Source organism: Bicyclus anynana, chromosome 10 (assembly GCF_947172395.1).
Source record: "Bicyclus anynana chromosome 10, ilBicAnyn1.1, whole genome shotgun sequence".
In the NCBI taxonomy this organism is placed as follows: domain Eukaryota; kingdom Metazoa; phylum Arthropoda; class Insecta; order Lepidoptera; family Nymphalidae; genus Bicyclus; species Bicyclus anynana.
Genome location: NC_069092.1, coordinates 1368947 through 1390838, shown reverse-complemented (window position 1 = coordinate 1390838; position 21892 = coordinate 1368947). Strand labels below are relative to the sequence as shown.

The 21892-nt window shown below is 38.6% G+C and overlaps 2 protein-coding genes across 2 annotated transcripts in view; both read right to left on the bottom strand.

The window, feature by feature from the left end:
• Positions 1–5: 5 nt before the first annotated feature.
• LOC112053309 (uncharacterized) lies at positions 6–4963 on the bottom strand. Its single transcript, XM_024092700.2, has 5 exons — positions 4874–4963; positions 4025–4231; positions 2945–3085; positions 2596–2694; positions 6–1572 (listed from the first exon to the last, which is right to left on the bottom strand). The coding sequence occupies exons 1-5, from the start codon at positions 4931–4933 to the stop codon at positions 1366–1368; spliced, it is 714 nt and encodes a 237-aa protein (XP_023948468.2). The 5' UTR covers positions 4934–4963; the 3' UTR covers positions 6–1365.
• A 783-nt stretch (positions 4964–5746) lies between these two features.
• LOC112053310 (uncharacterized) overlaps positions 5747–21892 on the bottom strand; it is a 43366-nt gene continuing 27220 nt past the window's right edge. Inside the window, exons 8-10 of the mRNA XM_052883998.1 lie at positions 9558–9698; positions 8598–8657; positions 5747–7944 (exon numbers count right to left, since the gene is read on the bottom strand). Of these exons, the coding sequence (XP_052739958.1) occupies positions 7738–7944; positions 8598–8657; positions 9558–9698 (408 nt within the window). The 3' untranslated portion in view covers positions 5747–7737. The remainder of the gene's footprint in view (positions 7945–8597; positions 8658–9557; positions 9699–21892) is intronic.

The following is a 21892-nucleotide window of genomic DNA, read 5'->3' as shown; positions in this document are numbered from 1 at the left end:
AAATTGTCCATAATCAATCTAAAGCTGGTCAAATACCGAGATAAAACCCTTTTTAGACAAACCTCTAAGCCAGCCAGTGAAGCCAGAATGTGACTACAGCTGTGACATAGAGTCCAGCTTTACTCATAACAGCAGTTTTAACTAATATAATGATTTTTTTTGGAAATTATTGTTACGGATAACCCCATTACTACAGACAAAGGGTTTATAATCGCTCGCCCTATCGAGTTGTTACAAGTTGAGTTGTTTAGATCGCCTGTCTATTGTTATATGTTATTGCTTTGATTTGTATTTTCTTCTCGGGGGAAACACGATCGGGGCGAATGCCCCCTGCGTGTGGCCATTCATCGCATAGTGTAGAGACACTATGGTCCTTGGGTGTGCCCCTAAGAGTAGGGGTTATTTACTTTTCTTCTCCTCATTTTCTGCTCTTTTCATTATTGGTTGAGTGGTCTTCCTTTCTTTGCCTTAGTTTGAAGCTGCGTTGATGCTCGGTCTTCTCTTTTGGTTGTCTAATAGGATGTCCCTGGGTAGAGCCATCTTATCAGGTGGGCGAGCGTGCCACGGCGCTATGTTCCTTATATGCGGATGTAGCGCCGTTTCTGTCCGGACATATGCTCGGACCGCCTGGTCCTTGATCGTCTCGTCTAGGTCCTCGATACGTAGGTCTCTCGCGACCTGTTTTGATTTGGCGAACTCCGTGGAATAAACAACACATGTAGGGGTGCCCAGAATTATCTGGAAGCGGTCTGAGTGGGCATAAATACGCAACAGAGACGACGCTCGTGGCATTTAACTTCGAAACGAAGTGAAGTGAACATCGAGGTGACACAAGCGATACAAGTGAACTCGGCTACGATTTTGGACTACGAATTGCCTACGTTTGGAAGTGTGTATTAATACTCAGATAAGGGAGTGGAATAAGATCTTATACGAGTCACCAGGTGTTTAATTCCAAATCCTCGAACCCTAGTTCGTAACAATATGATATAAGTATCAAAATACTTGGACCTTGCTCACGAGATTACCGCCATGTGGAATGTTGAGTCAACTATTATTGTTCCGATAGTTGTTTCAGTCAATGGTCTTATAACGAAAAGCTTCGACCAACACCTTAAGAAGCTTTCGCTTAACTGTTGGATCAAGAGTCGGATACAAAAGGCAGTGATTCTTGAGACGGCGCGTATTGTGAGGAGGTTCCTCACTCTGGAGCCCGTGTGTATGTCCCGCAGCGGGAGGGTGAATTTTTTTTTATAAATTTTTAATAATGTTTTGTATTTTATACTTATATTGTTAAAAATTTTAAAAAAAAAGAAGTAATAAATAAATGAGAGAGTATAAAAATGATATAAAAACTTGTGCTGTTTATTTAAACAAGCTTTTTATTTTATAACAATGGCTTAAATTGTCCATAATCAATCTAACGCTGCCCAAATACCGAGATAAGACCCTCTTCAGACAAACCTCTAGGCCCGCCAGTGAAGCCAGGATGTGACTGTACAGTTGTGACATGGACTCCAACTTCAGTAACATCAGCCTTTGAAACGTTATATGGTAGTTGTCTTTTTGCATCTGCAAAACAAAAAATACATTTTGATTTTTAAAAAGGTATCAAGAATATAAAAACATTTTTAACAAAAAAAATCAACTGACTTCAAAGACACAAAAATAAACTAACAAGCGAAAAATAACATCGTATGTGCTACCTTCTGATCAATTAGTTAGTTGTGTCGTAGTATAAGTAACGAAAGCGCCACAGTGCGAGCAAGTTCGTTATTTTCATTTAAACACAAAATAACAGAACCGCTTTTGATGAAAATTACTTAAATGAGACCAATCTGGAAGTATACTCTTTCAAACAAAAAAAGAATTTTCAAAATTAGTTTAGAATTGACGAAGTTATGAGGTAACAAACACGAAAAAAAACATACGCGTCGAAATGAGAACCTCCTTCTTTTCTCCAGTCGGTTAAAAAGGAAGTTTTATTTCAGGTCAAACATTTAGGATGGAAGCAAATTAAATTTTGAATTAAAAATCAATTTAAATTATTAGTGCGTGAACATCATTTACCTAACGATGCGGATATGACTTACAAGTTAATCACAAAAGGAAATTAGTTACACTAAAATCTTCGGTGCTCATAAAGCACAAAAGCTTTAAGACAACTTGAGATGGCCAACAAGACGAACTGTCCGCTTAAGTAGAAAGACTTGTAGTTGATTGACGAAGCAGATGACCAAATTTTTATTGGAAAATCGAGATCAGATACAGGGGCTTCTACTAAGGCCCGCCCTAGGTATCTTCTGTAAGCGTAATCTCCTCTACGGAGGTTAAAAATCATTGCCTACACCTATCCTAACTTTAGAGATGGGAGCTCGGAACAACTATCTTGTGCTCATTTCGTACAAATCGCTTCAGCCAACAGGTGCGTTGTCGTCTCCCTTGGATATTAATAATAATAGTCTTTACTAACAATTTACCTTAACACAAAAACTATACAATATAAAAAAAATACGACACCGGTAAATCGTCTTGGATGATTTGAAGATGACTTAATTAGGTAATCGTATCTATAAACCAGTTATAGCTACGTACATATTCGACTAAGCATTCCCCAGCTGCGTCTTCCTCACCCGGGTGCTTACTATTGCATTGATTTGCCAAGTATCTGTAGGATTTACGCCATTTTCTTATCTGAAACGGAACGGAAGTGCGTCAGCTGCATAGAGATACCCACATTATACATCTCTTTGTATTATAACTTACAAGACACTTATCCACCCACGTTTCACATGATTTTAAAGCAGAACTAACATTTTTCTTTTAATTTATTTTATTGAAAAGACCTTTTGTTTTTAGCATATCTAATATCTATACTTTCGAAAAACTGTACAGGCAGTTTGTTACAGTACCTAAAGTTTAAGGTAAGTAGGTAAATATTTACCTCTTTTTCCATTTGCATCACAGATTGTCTTTTCTCATCTCCCTCCTCATTAGCATTTTTCACACATCGACTCTCTTCAGTGAAATAGGTCGTTTCCGCTTTATTTATCTGGTTTTGATGTAAATTCATACACTCTTTCCACTGTAAATTAAAATAAAGGTAAGTACTGAATAATATATTTATTTCGGCTGTCCGGCTAAACGTAGGTAAGTATCAGTAGCGTAACTATGTGGGTGCGCAAGGGGGGCAAACGAAAGGTGGGTAGCAAGCCCCACAATTTTGTCAATTGAAAATAAAAAAAAAAATATGCGCCTCATAAAACTTTGGCTAGATTTTCTAGCACAAAAAGTTTGCCTCTTCAAGGCCTGCCTAGTAATGTTGGGCACGCTCGGCTATCCACGACCACGATCAACGATGTAAATTAGGTCCGTTAAGTAAAATGTTTGAACTCTCAAGTAGTAGGTAATTGAAATTGGAACGGTGGTGAAATTTCAGTCAGTCACGGGTCAAGAAAATCGACACTATACTACTGGTAATTATAGCACCTACTTATTAAATAGATTGAACTTACGAAAGCCACACCATGGCTGCGGTGAATGCTTTTCTACTCCTACTTGGTTTGCAATCGGTTTGGCTTTAATTTTTCAGAATTAATAATAATTTGCAATTCTTTAATTTGATATATTTTTTTCTCTTTACAAACTAGCCCTTGACTAGGTACAATAAAAATGTAACCTAAAAATTTATTGTATTGCCAAAACATAAAATTAAATAATCATTTCGTTGTGGGATGTCGACCACTAAAACTCGCTCTACCATACGATGTACCACGTACCATGGATATAAGAGTTGCTAAAGAGTTCAGTTTTATCTTCTCTGAAGTGCTCAGAAGACAGTCTTAGGTTAGCCTTTAAGCTATTTAGGCAAATGCTTGGGACATCCCGTTTAGGGGGGCCACAGAGACGACCGAGAAAATAATCACGAAAACAATTTAAAAACGCGTGAATTTTATATTCACATTGACGTTCGGTTTGGTCGGGGTGATGACTTAAGAATGAAACCATCCACTGCCAGTAGTACCTTTGGATTAGCTTTAATACCCATAAAGCTGTGATCCCTGTGCCGCGCCATCTCCAGGCGGTAATGCGAGGTGACGTTGACGAGCTGCAGCAGGAAGTCACTGCTCCAGTTCCTCATCACCAGCCGGTCGCTGCGGTCCAGATCGAGCGACGCGTTGATATAGCTTCTGTACGTCTCAAGTAACTTCTCTGTACTCTCGGTTGTACTCTAGAATATTAGAGCGAATGACTGATAGATTTGGCTTCATGATTTTTTAAAAGCTAAAACATTATTAGCTCTTGCCTCTGCCATGGGCAAGTTGTGAAATGGCAATAGACAAATCACTACTTATCCTTAGTAAGCGTATAGCCTGTGTAATGTGTACTAAGACAGCGGATATCATCATATATATTTATAAAATACATAAAAATACTTATGTAATGTATAAAATATACACCAGGACATTGAAAAACACCCATGCTCATCACACAAATATTTTCCAGTTGTGGGAAACCATAGCCGTGGGATGCAGAAAGTAGGGTCATTACCCACTGCGCCTTTGGGAGGTAGCAGATTTCAAAGGTTGAGGCTGTCAATTATCCTAGTGCTTATAGATAGCGTATTTTTAAAATTTCTTTTGAGAATATGAGATAATTATCATGTCTAGTCCAGTCACCAGACTTAAGAAACGCCTCGAAAAACTTTTCTCTAAACAAAGGTTTACCAATAACCTAATGTGTCAAACCTTTATAATGGAATGTTTTTTTACACGTCCGTCGTCGTCGTTGATAAATCCGTTTATATAACGATGAAAATGACAATTAGTTTATTTTTCTTAATATAGCAAAATTTAAAATTATAAGGACTTACCTCGCAGTATGCGATTGGAAGTAAAACTGTTATTAATAAGAAATAATTATAGCCCGTCATGTTATTGAAACTGTTACTAATCTACTAAGCGCTTCTTTACAAATACTAATTAATAAATAATAATCAATTGACTGCGTTATCTGCTCAGGCCCTAATGTCAAGAACGAGGTACTGACAGCAAAAAACATAAAAATTATGTTACGTAAAAAAATATGGAAAATGAAAATTTGTGATAACATGGTCTTTTTTATTACAGTTAAGTATAGAAAATTTAATCTTACCTATATACTTCGCCATTTTTGAAATATACTTACCTACTACTTGCAGTCTTTTGATAGGTGTCAAACCACGAAGCATTTGTAAAAAATAGTGCTAAAAACCTACCCTAACGGAAAAATTTAAAATTATCATAGACCTTAAAAATATTATGTTTCATTTATTTTGTTTAAACCTAATTGCACTTATAATATCAAATAAAAAGAATATGTTGTTGCTTATTTAACTTTATTTGCCTTATTTGCAGACAGTTTGTTGTCCATCATTGAATGATAACCTTTGCCAATGCAATAAATCTTGGCATTATGTAAGTAGGTACAATAACTCCACTGTAAAGGATCCGGTCTGAACAGATCATAAGTTCGATTCCTGCCTGGTCTATTGTCGAACCCACTCCTAACACAGTTTTTCCGAGTATTGTACGGAATTGGTTCCCCCAATTGGAGGAATCCGGGAGAATTAGTTATATTTAATATCTACGGCAAGTATTCTTGTAAAAATAATGTATTATTAAAAAAAAGTACGCTTAACGCTTAGGTCTTCTTTATCTTTATTTCATTAATTTTCTAATTTGATAAAATAAAATCTCGGTTTTAATTTTGTTAAAGTTTATTTAAAATATACATTTGGTTAAACTTAAAAATAATAACAACAATAATCTGATACATTAAAAACTTTAATTGTTTATTGTACTCCCAATTAATTTTAATCTAAAGATTATTGAATTAAATAATTTAATTTATTACGACTATCACAGTGATACTAAGTACGAATACTATTTTTTTTCCTAAATGAACACAAAATATTTTTATATGTAAGGACAAAACACACTGAGAGATACATTACAAAATTTTATTTTTATCTCTTCACAATACTTTAAGTCACAATGTGGTTTGGCCCTAATATCAAGTAAATAATAATAAAAAATAGTATGTAATAAATTTATAAAAAAAATAAAATCAAGTAGACTTTACTTCTAAAATTACTTAATTTTATAATATCGTTAGGAACCAGCGAATACCAATTTTGGTAGATTTATAATCTTATTTCAGCTTGCAACTTTTATCTCTAATAATGATAGTAATGTCGTGAAGTATTTATTAAGAAAAAAATATTATAATTTTTCACAAAAATAGACCAAACACCGAAAATAATTAAAATTAAAAATCAAAGTACCTAATCATAATAAGATAATAGGCAGAGTAAAATCAATGTTTATGGATATTGGATATGGCAACAGTTTTTATAATTTACTACAACGCTAAAAATACATGTTAGGTATGTTTAAATATTAATAAAATAATCAAAAACAATATTTAAAAAAATAACATATTAAATATTTTACTCTGTAGATCAAAAATCATTTCTCACTAATTATGAAAGATTTAGCCTCGAAAAAACTTTTCTCTAAATGTATGAGTATAACTTTATATAAAATTCTACGACATCATTACATTTGTATAATATTATGTAATTTTTTTTTAAATAAAATTCATACTTTGACATATTTAACATTTTTGGAAAGTGCATAAGTAAACTTAGTAATAATGCATAAACTTTTGAACACTGTTTACTTATACGTATTATTTACTCGTCATGGGTTTGTTCTGTAAAACCAATAATAAAGCTAAACTAATCTAATCGTGCTTCTTTTCTAATATGGCACTTATTATTTTATATTTTAGAAATATTTACAGTACGAAACAACATTGAAATTTTTAGTACAAAATTTGCATCATTTAAATTATTGACCTTTAATTTTAGCAGTTACTCGTGTAGTGAGTTTCTTTTGTTTTGCTGCTTGGGTCAATAGCGTCCCGACCCCTCCCTCGCTACGCCTCTGTCTTCATTATGTTTTAAGAAGAAAGGGGTTCATCGAAATCGCAGCGCACGGTGAATGTGGTATGTATATATGACATAGAGGGAATGGCGTGCACAAGGTTTTTAACTAAGCTCTATCGTGTAGTACAAATATAATTTTAATATGTATTTCGTAGAATAATAAAAAAAAACAAAATGAGCCCACATGCCTGTTGCTATCCGTTTGGCATCCGATAAAACTGAACACTGACTTGAAGCAAAAATTAAATTGTTCTGCCGATCCACAAATTGTTTGAGGACCAAGTGGCGCAGTGGTTATTAACCCTGATTTCTACTTTCAAGGTCATGGGTTCGATTCCCACAACTGAAAATATGATAATACCCATAATGCGTAGGTATCATAGTAAACAACCTGTTTCATACTTTTGTGCTTGTTGTACTTTTATCAAAATTGGTACATGGTTAAATCATGAAATGTAACAAACATATAGACATGCTTTCTTTCGCATTACTTAGTATGGACGTGTCCTCTATAACTGCTGGTCGACTTTGACTAACATGCAATCCTATACCAGTAGGCCTAACATGCAACCAACGACATACATCGTGAAAAGAAATAAACAAATGTCGACCAATAGCGTAATCGGAAATTCTGGAACTGGCACAACTCCACCGCTTGTTGATACTTGTCTATTTTTATTCACGTTTGTCGTCAACTAATATTTTTCCTGTCTTATTCTGTCACTAGTGTACAAAATGGCGGTTTTCTAACACGTGGTGTTCTTGACGCATTGCTCCACAGCAGCGATGGCGGTCTTGGCTCGTAATTGCGCTTCTATCCGCAGATGGCGCAGTTTCCGCCGCGCGTGCACCAGCAGGTCCTTGTACGAGCGGCGGGAGTGCTGGATGTCGTCTTTGACGCGGTTTATTTCAAGCATGGCCAGCCGTCGCCAGCGCACCATTCTTGGTGTCGTCTGTAATCAACATCGTCATCATCAGTACCACTTGGCACTTCTTCGGCGTGGTATTGTCTATGCTTATATATAGTGGAATCAATGGAGCATATTTTCTCGACCTTTGCATAACTTTTTATTGAGCTGTCCGATTTTAATATTTCTTTTTTTTTAATGAAAAGGTATATTTCTAAAATCGTCCAATATAAATTTGGAAAAACAATTTCAGTCGGTAGTGTTTTGTTTTTCAATTATTTATTATATAAATAGCATACATATATTGTTTAAATAATATAAATCATTCCGTCCCCACTCTTTCTTCTGTTTCTGATTTCAAATAATATTAAAACACAAAATGAAAAAAAAACATCAAAATCGGAGTCGTTTCTGAGGACTTCCAGTTTAAACTTGTTTTATGTATTCTTTGACTCCACTAATACCAGTGGTTAAAGATTATGTATGTCGTCGATAGGTTGAACCTTATTGGATATTTGCGTGACTGTACTAGCCAATAGGGTGAAGTTGTTAAGTTGATTATGTCAAATTGAAGCTTGAAGTAAACTAAAATAAATAAAGTTAATCGATAAAGTAGTCCGCTTTCATCTTAGACTGCATCGTCACTTATCATCAGATGAAATCAAGGGCTTGTCAGTGAATGATTAAAAGTAACTTACTTCACACGGGGTACCGCAGCCTCTATTGATTTTTTGACACCTTTGAACGTAATCTTGACTCTGGAAAATTAAAAACAATAAAATCTAAGTAAATTCAAATTCAAAATTCATTTGGTGTAGTAACCTCAACTAAGTAAATATTTTTTAACACGTTGCTTAAAGCTATGCCAATGGCAGGTCACAGTCTTAGGGATCTTGTTATAGAAGAACACCCAAACCTACAAAATATTTTTTTACTCTTTGGAGACGATATGCAGAAATAACCAACTTATTTTATGAAACTAGTGCCCCGCGTGCATTCCTTTCTCGTTGAAATATCGGGATAAAATGAAAAAGTAGCCTATGTGCTAGACATTCCTTTGGCAAATTTCATCCAGATCCATTCATTCAGTACTATTTCATGTGGGCTTAGAGATCATGTCAGGCAGGGGAGATAAATGTTAATGCATTCTAAAAGGTATCTTTATTTCACCCAAGGTCACAAGTTCTAGGACCTGCTCGAGCACAAGTTCTTTCGACAGCGACTTTCATTCGACTCCTAAAACACGCTACCTTGTTGAGGTGCATGCGGAACACGATGATGTGCCCCAGGAAGTACTTGTGGTGGTTCTCCCCGCTGAACGCGGCCGCTCGCTGCGCGTCTGTCTCTATCTTCCTCATGTTGGCGTCGCTACACTAAACACGCTACCTTGTTGAGGTGCATGCGGAACACGATCATGTGCCCCAGGAAGTACTTGTGGTGGTTCTCCCCGCTGAACGCGGCCGCTCGGTGCGCGTCTGTCTCTATCTTCCTCATGTTGGCGTCGCTACACTAAACACGCTACCTTGTTGAGGTGCATGCGGAACACGATCATGTGCCCCAGGAAGTACTTGTGGTGGTTCTCCCCGCTGAACGCGGCCGCTCGCTGCGCGTCTGTCTCTATCTTCCTCATGTTGGCGTCGCTACACTAAACACGCTACCTTGTTGAGGTGCATGCGGAACACGATCATGTGCCCCAGGAAGTACTTGTGGTGGTTCTCCCCGCTGAACGCGGCCGCTCGCTGCGCGTCTGTCTCTATCTTCCTCATGTTGGCGTCGAACTCATCGCGGCAACGGCGGTTCTAGAACGTAAAAAAAAGGTTATTTTTTAGTTTTTTTTTTTCAATAAAAAAATAAAACTTGAGCCAACAAACAATATACGGTATTTTTACTATTCCACGGAAAAGCAATAGGATAAATTTTAGAAAATCCTTCCTTACGCCAATATAATTAACAGTGTATCAGTCATTAACGCTTTTTATATTATACAATGGACAATGTATATTTTTTGAGGCCTTTTAACATTAAAAACACCAATAATAATTGTTCATGTTGCAAGCAAGAGTATTCTTGCTTTACGGATGCAAGAATTTTGCACCGTTAGCGGGTATTTAGAAAAACTCAAACGTAAAATATGTCACTCTGAGGTCAGGAAGGCCTCGCAAAAAATATTTGTTATTTTTTCGTCAAGCTCTTCAATGCGTGAGGCTACAAAGACCGCGAGACCTTAGAAAGCCCTCATCCCTCACGTTTACTCCGATCCTGAGCGGACTCTCTTAGCTAATGTCTCCTGCTAATATTCTATTACAGTACAACTCATTACTGTAATGACGCAAGCAGAAGCGTGTTCGTTGCAGACGTTAAAATAAACAAATTCACACGAACCATGAATTAATATTAAATTACAAGTCAATGTCAGATTATCTTTAAAGTGGGGCTCCTAAGAAAGCGATTAAATAGATGATTCAATAGAATTAAAAACAATAGAATCATCATAGGTACACTTACAATATTATACTCGTCAATCTATTAACATGACAAAAAGGTAAAGATTGTGGTGTTGTAGGGCGGAATATTTTAACTTTGGATCTACTGAACCGATTTTAAAAATTCTTTTAACACTAGAAAGCCATGTAATTTGTGAGTGTCATAGGCTATATTTTATTACTCGTATTCTCACGGGAACGGGAACTGGGTGGATAAAAGCGCGGGGTGTCGAATAGTATATATAAAAGAACATCATCGAGAGTAATCTTATTGGACTATTGACACAACACACTCCTAACACATTTTTATCGGAAGTTGGAATGGTGTAAGTATATGCTATGGTACCTAATATTAAATATATTCTATAGTATAAGCCAGTGCTCGTAACACTTCTATACACACGTCTACTTTCCAACGGCCACACATGACACTGAGTGCCAGCGCCGGGACGCAGAGAGGTAAAAGGTATATAAAATAAAAGGTATATAGCAATTATTTTAACATGTACCTACTTGTAGTACCGAAATCCCAATATAGTACAAGTCTTGTACTATCATACAATCGCTGGAATCGTAGCCCGACTACGTCGTCACTGTCAAGGTTCAAGATTGCGCGTGAAATAATAACCTGCGAACGCCTTGGTTTATGGCTTACGGATTTAGACGCATGCAATTACTACGGCAACAAGCCGTAAGAAGGTAACCTGGCGTGGTTCTAGCCTAACTCCGACCTTGCTTATTTTCTGGAATTATCCCACTCCTGAATGTAAACCATTTGATTGACACTGTTTTGTGTAAAACTGAAGGAGCGCCAAAGGCAAAAAAATGTTTATCTTTATATCTGTCATTGTATCATCTGTCCCTGAGCAACGATTTTTTGTAAATCTGGTTTCGATGTCACACGCTCCTCCTGTAGGACCAGGGCCGGACCGTCCATACGGCGAAAGGAGCGGTCGCTCCAGGCGCCAAATCCTAGGGGGCGCCGAAATGGTAAAGACAAGATCGAAAAGAAATTTATGTGATGAATTTACGTGCGCGAAAGGCACCATAATTGGATCTCGCTCCATTCTAAAATTTACCTCGGTCCGGCGCTATGTAGGACTCTAAAAAAACGTGATTATGCTAAGTTATCGTTGTTTTATTTACACAAACTTTAGCACAAGACCCATAGTCAAATCTTTTTCCTAAAGTAGGTACCTCATATTATGCCTGCGAACAGCATACAACGTGAGTCGCCATTCAACATCTAGTGGGACAGTCAAAATTATTTTCCTGAATAATGTTTTGTGTACTGCACCGCTATTAAGTAAGACTCGTGTTCAGATATTATTTATTGGGTATATAGGTACTCTTATACCTAGGCCAAGAACCAATCCACATCATATCTGACTATGAGGTTATCAGCTGAGGTCTCTGTACCGAATAACAATAAATAGAGTAATGATTGTGATCTTGTCGTTAATTACAAAGATTTTACTAGAAAAGATTTCAGAAAATTGACAATTTCCTGGTGTAAAATTATACATCTTTAATTGGTTCAGATCCCACTGAGATCTGTGTGTGGGAGGCTTCGGTCGTGGCTAGTGACCCTACCGGCAAATTCGTACCTCCAAGCGATTTAGCGTTCTGGTATGATGTCGTGTAGACTTTCATCTTTTTCCTAACAGATTGTAGTCAAGGGCTAACTTGTAAAGAATAAAAAAACACACTTTACCTCTCTTTACTATTTGTATAGATAAATCCTAAACTAAAGCAAGCTGGGAATCGAACCTAGGACCTCTCTGTTGTATATCACAGCACAACAAACTGCTCCAAAGTAAAATTAAACTTTCGACAAACTGTTTTCGTTCAACTAGACATTAGAGCTGGTTAGTTAAGAGTTAAGACCACGCTAAAAGGAAGTCGATCGTCCACATTCTTAGCGTTTAGTACCAACGTGTAAGTACGGTAAATCTTGAAAAAATGCAACCATACAATTTTGAATCATACGTATTAAGTTTTAAGATTGATTTTTGTGGATGCTCAGCATAGTCAGAAGTACCTACGTTTTATAACATCGAGACTTATAAGTGTAACATCTAATTGCATCAATTAATTTCCAATCGATAAGTTTTTCCCATTGAATACTGAATAGTGTAACTTTACGTAATTGCATCTGCCGGGATGAATAAAATAGTTGAACCTAGTTAATTAGTATCAATTATTTCATATTATTATAATAGATAGGTAGAACGAGTTGCTATGCGATACGTGGAACATATATACAATTGATTACTGTCAAGTTAATTTTCCGTAAGTGACTTCATCTAGAAGAGACGCTCAATTTTCTTATTTACGAAAATTCTTGATCCAGGTAGCTAACAGGGTAAATAGGTAATAAAAATTTGTGGTAACAATTAAAACCAGGTAAACAATCGGATTGCCATATCCCAATTTTCCCACCATTGATTTTCTCATCAAACGAAGCTAAGAACACTTTCGATTAAGTCATCAATATTCATTCACATTCACATGATTTACAAAAATTCAAAACCTCCAAAATTCACCTTTAATACAAAAAAAAAACAAATTAAAATCGCTTCATCCATTCGGGAGCTGCGAGTATAACGTAACAGACAGACAGACACGTCAAAATTACAACCCCTCTATTTGCGTCGGGGATTAAAACATGTCATCATCATCATCATCATTACCAACCCATATTCGGCTCACTGCTGAGCTCTAGTCTCCTCTCAAAATGAGAGGGTTTAGCCCAATAGTCCACCACGCTGGCCCAATGCGAATTAGCAGACTTCACACACGCAGATAATTAAAAAAATTCACTGGTATGCAGGTTTCCTCGCGATGTTTTTCCTTCACCACTGCACACAGCTGAAAAGTTGGAGGTGCATGCCCCGGACCAGATTCGAACCCACACCCTTCGGAATCGGAGGCATATCCACTGGGCTAAAACATGTAATTTCTTCAAATTAAACCCGTTAATTATTTTCTTAAGGTAGGTACTTAGTTACAGGGATGAGGGAATAAAAAAATTCTTCATAATTAATCATATTACGTGCTGGTAACCTTTCCATTGATGAAAGATTTTTTAAAATCTGTTTATGCGTGACAAACAAACAAACTCAAATTCGCATTTACGAGTATAATCTAAGTCATAACACATAACGCGAGGTCCCCGATATCTTATAGGTCCCCGATATCTAAAGGTCCCCGATATCTAAAGGTCCCCGATATCTAACGTCACCCGGACGTGGGTTTTCTAACTCACGATCTTGGGGGCGTCCGGACTGATTCACTCAGGTCACGGTTACCTCCTCCAGAATGGCTTTCTAAGCCGAGGTCCGAGTCTCATAGGAGACGCCCTTAGAGAGCCGTTCCGTCCTCTATCTTTCTTTCAGCCTTCGGGTCACATCAGGCGATGCTTCTGCGCTCGCCCAACCCCCCCGGTGACGCCGTAGTGGTTCCGCAGGGAGCTATCGGCACCTACTCAGACAGGAAAAAAAAAAAAAAAACACATAACGCACCGTGGCGGATTACCGAGGTCGAGTAAACACTAAAACATGCAAAAGAAAAGATCTTCTTGCATTGTTTACATAGACTTTATTATCTCGTAAAATGAATGCAAGCGCCTATGTTTTATTCTATGGTTATTTTTAGTAGTAAAGCACTAAACATCCTAGTTCCTTGGCGAATAGAGACTTTTTTTTTATTCTTGACAAGTTAGCCCTTGATTACAATTTCACCTGATGGTAAGTGATGATGCAGTCTAAGATGGAAGCGGGCTAACTTGTTAGGAGGAGGATGAAAATCCACACTCCTTTCGGTTTCTACACGATATCGTACCAGAACGCTAAATCGCTTGGCGGTACGTCTTTGCCGGCAGGGTGGTAACTATCCACAGCCGAAGCCTCTCACCAGCCAGACCTGGACAAATTAAGAAAATCTCAATCTGCCCAGCCGGGGATCGAACCCAGGACCTCCGTCTTGTAAATCCACCGCGTATACCACTGCGCCACGGAGGCCGTAGCTTACTTCCTTGGCGTAATTAAGAATACCTTGGTAAAAGTATCTCAGTCACTAAGCGGGCAATACGAACGAGCTATGCTTGGAGTTTCGAGAGGAGAGGATCGAATCAGAAGTGAGATTCAGCCGCAGAAGAATCAATGTCACTGGCATAGCTCAGCGAATCGCGAAACCGAAGTGGTAATGGGCAGAGCTCGAAGAGCCGATGGATGTTAGGGTCCCAAGAATTGCGATCCTGCACCCGAAAACGCAGTGTTGGTCTACCACCCACTTGGTGGACCCAGACATGCAGTAGCAGTGGTAGCAGGAAGTCGCTGCTGGCGGTTTGAAACCGTGGTGTTTGGAAGTCTATGCAAGAGGCCAATCTCCATCAGTGGACGTCCATCAGGTGTGTTAATGAATGATGAATGAATGGTGTAAGTATAAAACTTAGAAAGCCTGGAGCTGGACTAGTGGATAGCCGCGACTTCATCAGCGTGAATTTTCACAACTCCTGAGGGAACAATGGAGTTTTTGGAAGTTAAAATAGGTTGAGAATGAATGCAGGGAAGAAACCTAATGTTATAAGTTACAAGAAGGTATTCCTGACAATGTGTTATGTAATACCAATAAATATGACTAATTAGTTTCCAATTTACTCTTCGTTATTTATCAGATAGCTAATCCTAGTCAATCAAGCAGTTCTATACATTTGAAAAGGTCAATTTTATTGCGTACCTTGGTTTGTTTATGTAATTGTTTTTATACTGTTACTAACCAGAGAGAACTTGGTATTTGTAATAGAAATCTTCTACTTATAATTCGTATTCTGTTATATAGGAACATTTTATTAGTACCTTTATGCCTTATGTTGCTTAAATTCGGAAAGCGTATAGTGTTGGTCGACCTCCCACTACGAGCAAGTAGACTGACGATATTAAGCGAATCGCAGGGATTCGCTGAATGCAGATGGCTCAGGATCGTAATGTTTGAAAGTCCTTATAAAGGGCCTATGTTCTGCAGTTAGACGTCCATCGGTTAGTATGATGATGCTTTTTGTGACAGCTTGTCCGGGGCAGTCCTTATGGCTACCGCCAAACATTGATGCGTCTGAATGGTATGGTGTGCCTACACGTACAGTGACCTGTGTATTTACCGTTACTTTAACGTTCCAAAGACCCATGTTCTAGAAATTTCCTGTTGGGTTATTCTTCTGAAAGTGCTACTTGTAGAGAAGGTTAGCGATCATATCAACAACTAAAATGTTGGGCACAGCAGCCTTGAATAGTGATAGAATTGATTTAATAAATTAAATATGACATGTTTTAAACCATGGAGGTAAAACGTCGTGAGGAAACCTGCATATCTAAGAGTTTTCTCAAATCTCTACATGTGTGAAGTCTGCCAATCTATAGTAGACTATTAGTCTAACCCTTTTCACTCGAGACGAGGACCCGAGCTCAACAGTGAGACGAATATGTTTGTTAATGATAATATATCCGTCAATTATAGACCAATTATCAAAATTCTTGGTTTTTCCTATTGTTTTGAAATACTTTAAGGTATGCATTTCTGACTTTACATGAGTGTCACACGTATGTATTGTGTGTGTTTACTGCAAATGTTGTGTGTTGCGAGTGCATTTGCAGTGGAAACGGAAATGAGTTTAATCGGTTCATTGGCTTGGCTTATTGGCATGAATGCTTGATTTATTTAGCCGTTACGTAGTAATTGATTCATTATTATAATAACGCGAACCATTTAGGTATATAATACTAGCCGACGCCCGCGGCTTTGTCTGCCCTTATACCTCCTTAATCCGGCCCTCTCAAAAAATCCGTTCTTAATGGATGTCTACTACCTACGAACTACCTTCCTGGCAAATTTTAACTTTGAACGTCAAGCGGTTTTAAAGATATCGTGATTCGGATTCCCGCGAAATCCCACGGTAACCATGAGTTTTTCTGGGATAATTAGTAACCTATTTATGTTAGTCTTTAAGCTATAGAGCAACATAAATAGGCTACTGATTATCCCAGAAAAACTGTTGTCCCGTTAGCTTGCAGAGAGAGTCCTATTAAAATCGGTTCAGCTCTTCCCGAGATTACCTAGATTTTTTTAAAATAATATTTGCCATATCTTTTTTTTAATATGACCAATATTCACATTCCCCTCCAACTTTTCGGGTAAGACTGTACTAGGAGTGGGTATGACAATAGACCAACAGGGCGGGGATCGATCCACCACCCCTCGGTGATGAGTCCGACCGCTCTTACCGTTGAGCTATTGAGGCTCAATGATTTAAATAAAATGCATGCATAATAAATAATACCTCCAGATTGAGCTTTAATCTTCCTTTTGTAGATAAAAGCGGTAAGCTTTTGGACCTACGACCTTAGGCATATCAAAGCTCAATAACTCAACAAGTGGGTTCCATTCATAAAGAGTATAATTTCCTTTAAATTTCCATCTAAGGTCGTCAATTAGATAGATTAGAGGGGATTTATTAATAGACGATAATAATGACCAATATGCTTAAATTAGTTGATTTATCTGGCACTGATTGGCAGATTGCCGAATATTGAATTAAATCTCGAACGAAAGTGACGACGGAAGACATGTTATGTCAGCCATGTCGTAATAAAAGATAGCACTGTCACGACTCACGCTTGGCATGTGATAGATATATAACTTTTAACTCTTACTATAGTGAGGAAGACCACTGTGGAGTTGGACCGTGGAAATATACCGCCTTGGGAGATAATAAAATAAATAAATAAAATTATTTTTATTTGAAAAATTATTCAGAAATAATAGAATTTCATATCTGTAATTTCATATACTAGGGTGGGCACAAATCCATTCTAGACAAAACCCCCCCCCCTCCCCCATCCCCCTAGTATATACACCTATGTACCTATGTATTTCAGGAATTAAATATTTCCAATTTAGGTAACGTACCTACCTATGCCATATTTACGAAATGCATTACTAATTTACATTTCCACAAAAACATAAAAAAATCTTAAAATGGAACATCGGAACTGACTTAAAGTAACGCACGTAGGTTGACGGACAATTTGCTAGTCGTCCGTCTAATTAATTGCCGGACTAATAAGAATATTTCGTTCTTTGGTTGATGTATTTATACAACAGCGTAGTCACTTTTTTCATGCCTTGCGGTGAGTGGCTGAGCATGAAAAAATTTTTGTTCCTTAACCCATCAAATTTTACTTACATAAAAGCCTTAGTTAATGCATGTGAACGAAATGCGTATGTTGAGATGGATGTGTGGTGTGAAAAGAATAGATAAAATAAGGAATGAGTATATAAGAGGAAGTCTGAAGGTGGCGCCAGTGACAGAAAAATTGAGGAGTAGAAGGTTAGCTTGGTATGGACATGTAATGCGTAGGGAGGAAAGTTATATTACTAGAAAAATGTTGAATGTGCAAGTGGAAGGATATAAGGGGAGAGGAAGGCCAAAGAAGATATGGTTGGATTGTGTGAAAGAGGACATGTGTGTAAAAGGAGTGGATGATGAGTTGACGAGTAATAGAGACGAATGGAAAAGATTGACATATTTTTCCGACCCCACTTAAGTGGGATAAGGGTAAGGAGATGATGATGAAAAGCCTTAGTTACTGAATTAAATGAAGCACCGTACGCAGTAGGTATAAATGATTACGTAAAACGTAAAACAGCACTGTAGTCATCGCATTTCGCAAACAAATAGTAAAGTGCATTATGAGTCATATACTCGTACTATGTACTGACAAGTTTATAGATATGCTAATTAATCGATCAACAATAGACTGTGCGGCAAATGATGGCATAGGAAAGAAATATGTCACTATGGACCGGGCTTGCAATAGTCAGATATACTTCAATAAATGAACAGTCCAGTAGATATGACCTCTGACTCTGATTACAGAGGGTGTGAATCCGGTCCTGGGCATGCACCTCCAACTTTTCAGTTGTGTGCATTTTAAGACTCTCAAAATGGTGAAGGAAAAACATCGTGAGGAAACCTGCACCAGAGTCCGCCAATCCGCATTGGCCAAGCATGGTGGACTATTTGCCTAACCCCTCTCATTCTGAGAGGACACTTGAGCTCAGCAGTGACCCGATTATGGGTTAATTACGATATGAAAGGTAAAAGAGTGTCAGCTGCTCCTACTAATCGTATATTAGTATTAGTAAGTATTCTGCGACACCTGGATGATAGCAGCTTAGAGTGGTATAAGCTTCTATACGTAGTAGTAGCAGAAGTAATTTTTCACTCTTCGACGAGCACTAGAGGCATTGTGCAAGGCACCGGCGAGTTAGAGCGAGGTACCGGAGCCTACCAAAATGCGCTGAGGGTATCTCAGAAAGAGATTTCCCTCCCGTAACAAAAAAAAAGGTAAGTGCTTACCAATTAGGGAGTTTAGAACCACCACAGGCTTTGGAAGTTAGCAGTTTGAAGGGTCCAGACCCACAACCGTCCAAGTAGGTATAAAGCGAATATTTACGCTTGACTTGATGAGTGAGCTGGTGAATGCGTTACGAAAAGTGTAATCGAGCGAGGCGAACGTTGAGAGGGAGAGCTCAACGTCCTTTCTTGAAGGAGAGTGCTTTGTCAAAGCACTGCCAATAAAAATATTGAAAAAGAGGAACTTTTTCAATATTTTTATTGGCATAATGTGAATCGACAGTCATGTTCTGCTTTGCCAGTCACTTAGCTTCTCGGCAACCCTTCGAAAAACCCATTAAATAATTTTTCAAGAGAACGTTAGTCTTTAGCGAAGGGTTGCAATGAAGTTAAGGGTGTGGCGATAGGAGAAATGATTCCTCATTATATCTCGTACAAAATGTCGAAGAATTACATTTTATACTTGGACAATTGAGGTTCTGAACCCTTAGAACCTTCCAAACTACGGTCCAAAACCCATAATTGGCTACAATTCTTACCTATGATAGAAGCGTGGCCTGAGAAACTATCAGCATTCGTAATATTACGTATATCTGGTTATCACAGGCTCGTTGTCCACCATAGGATGATGCAATGGGGAAATTGTAAATGCAAATTTTCGCTAATAATGGCAATGGGAATGAAAGGGTTTTCACAAATCGCTCTATTGAATGGAATACATGCTACATAGCTTTAACAATGCAGTCCGATCGGGGAAGTATTACTATCCATGCCTATTTTGCATCACTGGAATCCGATCTAAAGGATGGCCGTTCAGAATACTTTCTGTTACAAAAGTACTGTTCAAGTACTTAAATTGTTGTAGGTTCTAATGAGAAGAGCCAGCAAAAAACTCTACAGTTTTTAAATAATCATGTCTTCTGAGATGATATAGGTACTCTGTTATTAATCGATAGTTTCCTTTTACGATCTGCAATCAGCTTCGTCCTCCAATTAATGTCATAAACAAGTTAAATCTAATAGGGTCGGTGACATATTTTTAAGCTATCAAAGGGAAATAGTAATGTGAGTTGCACTTTCGATTACTGTCTAAAAGATAGGTGCTCTGAAAAGTTATTACAGAGAGGATTGAGTATTGTATGCGAACTCGTACCTTATTAACTTAAATAACTACCTTTAATTAAAGTACCTTATTAATTTTAAATTTTTTTGGGGATCAGAGTCACTCGCGTCCGTAGGTAATACCGAAGTTTGGTTCCAACCCTTGATACCCTACACGTGACCCCTGGGTGGTGCTAAATGAGTGACATTTCATGAGGTGGTAGACTTCGGTCGTGGCTTGAAAAACCACCCTGCGATCAAAGCCGCGTCGCCAAATGACTGATTATGGCAGGTAACTGTTACGATTAGTCGTGTTCCGGCGCGTTGGTCGCAAAAGTCGTCATAAGGAATTGGGTCTGTACAGTAGCTCTGCTTTCTGTGACAGAACCTGATCTGTGGAATAGATGCACCGGAAGTCTCGATTTGGAGGGTAGCGGGATCCGAAGCACGGTTCTCCGCTGGCCGACCGCAGTTAGTAGGGGGCCCAATTGTAGGTTAGCCACCTACGAAAGGCTGCCCCGCCAACTAGCGAAAAATCCTGGAATGGCTTCCATCGTGCCGGTTGGCGTCCGGAGAGAGGGTCCGATGGCGATTTCCAGGGGGGTTCGGGCGTCCCCGCAGTCTCCATTCGAGCCTTTCATTAGTGTATCTTTTTTATCAGATTGTGGAGTCTATGATTGCAGAGCCTCGTACAACTTCCACTTCCTTTACCCTATTCACTTGATAATTATGCAGCACAAGAAAAAGAAGAGTAAATTTGTTCAGCGGTTGCACCCCCTCTCTCTCAAAGTGCATCTCACTAATATAAGGGGATTGCACTCCAATCTCGTTGCAGTCCATCATCATCTTGAGACTGAGAGGCCGAATTTATTCTTCTTGACGGAGACGCAAATCAGTAGTCCAGCAGATGCAGCGTACCTGCATTACCCGGGATATGCGTTGGAGCACAATTTTAAATCTCACGCTGGGGTGTGCTTGTTTGCTCGTAATGACATCTGTTCCCGACGTCTCCGTAACTTGGAGGTGCCCAACTTCTCCATCTTGTGGTGCTTATTGGATATGGGCATGGAGCAGATCGTGTATGCTTGCATCTATAGGTCGCATACCGGTGATCAGGAGACAACTCGGATGTTTCAATATCTTACCCAGACGGCTGACATTGCCCTGCGTCGGTATCCTGCTGCTCAAATAGTATTTCTGGGGGACTTTAATGCCCATCACCAAGACTGGCTGTTCCCATACCAGACTACAGACCACGCTGGAAGAGAGGCTCTTAAATTCTCCTTGTCATTAGGTCTCTCTCAGCTAGTCCATGAAGCGACGCGGATACCCGACATTGAAGGTCACACACCTAATTGTCTGGACCTTCTGCTGACTTCCGACCCAGACCAGATTACAGTGTCAGTTGCCGCACCCCTTGGCACATCCGATCACTGTGTGGTCAAGTCGGTTTCAATGTTTTTTTTTTTTTTTTTTTTTTTTTTTTACTAGGTACTAGTACTAGGCGGGTATGGCGGTTTAAGTCGGCAGACTGGGATGAGATGCGGCACTTCTTTGCATCTTACCCTTGGCGGCAGATATGCTTCTCTTCTAATGATCCGTCGAGCTGCGAACAAGCTATATCAAAGGTGATACGTCAGGGTATGGAATTTTTTATTCCATACGCTGACATATCTCTGGATGGCAAGGTTCCTCGGTGGTATAACTCTGCTTGCGCTGATGCTGAAATTCTTAAAAACTCAGCGTTTGCAGCGTGGGCTGAAGCCCGTACCACTAAAGCTCCGGATATCTCTGCAAAGAAGAGAGCATTCAACTTAGCTGCCAAGTCCTACAAGAAGGTTCTAAAGAAGGCTTGTTTCAACCGTACCAACCGCATTGGGGCCAAATTAGCATCTTATCCACGGGGTAGCAAAGCTTTTTGGTCTCTTGCGAAATCGGTTGAAACCAACTTCTGTCGTCCTTCGCTTCCACCCTTGCTGAAACCGGATGGATCGCT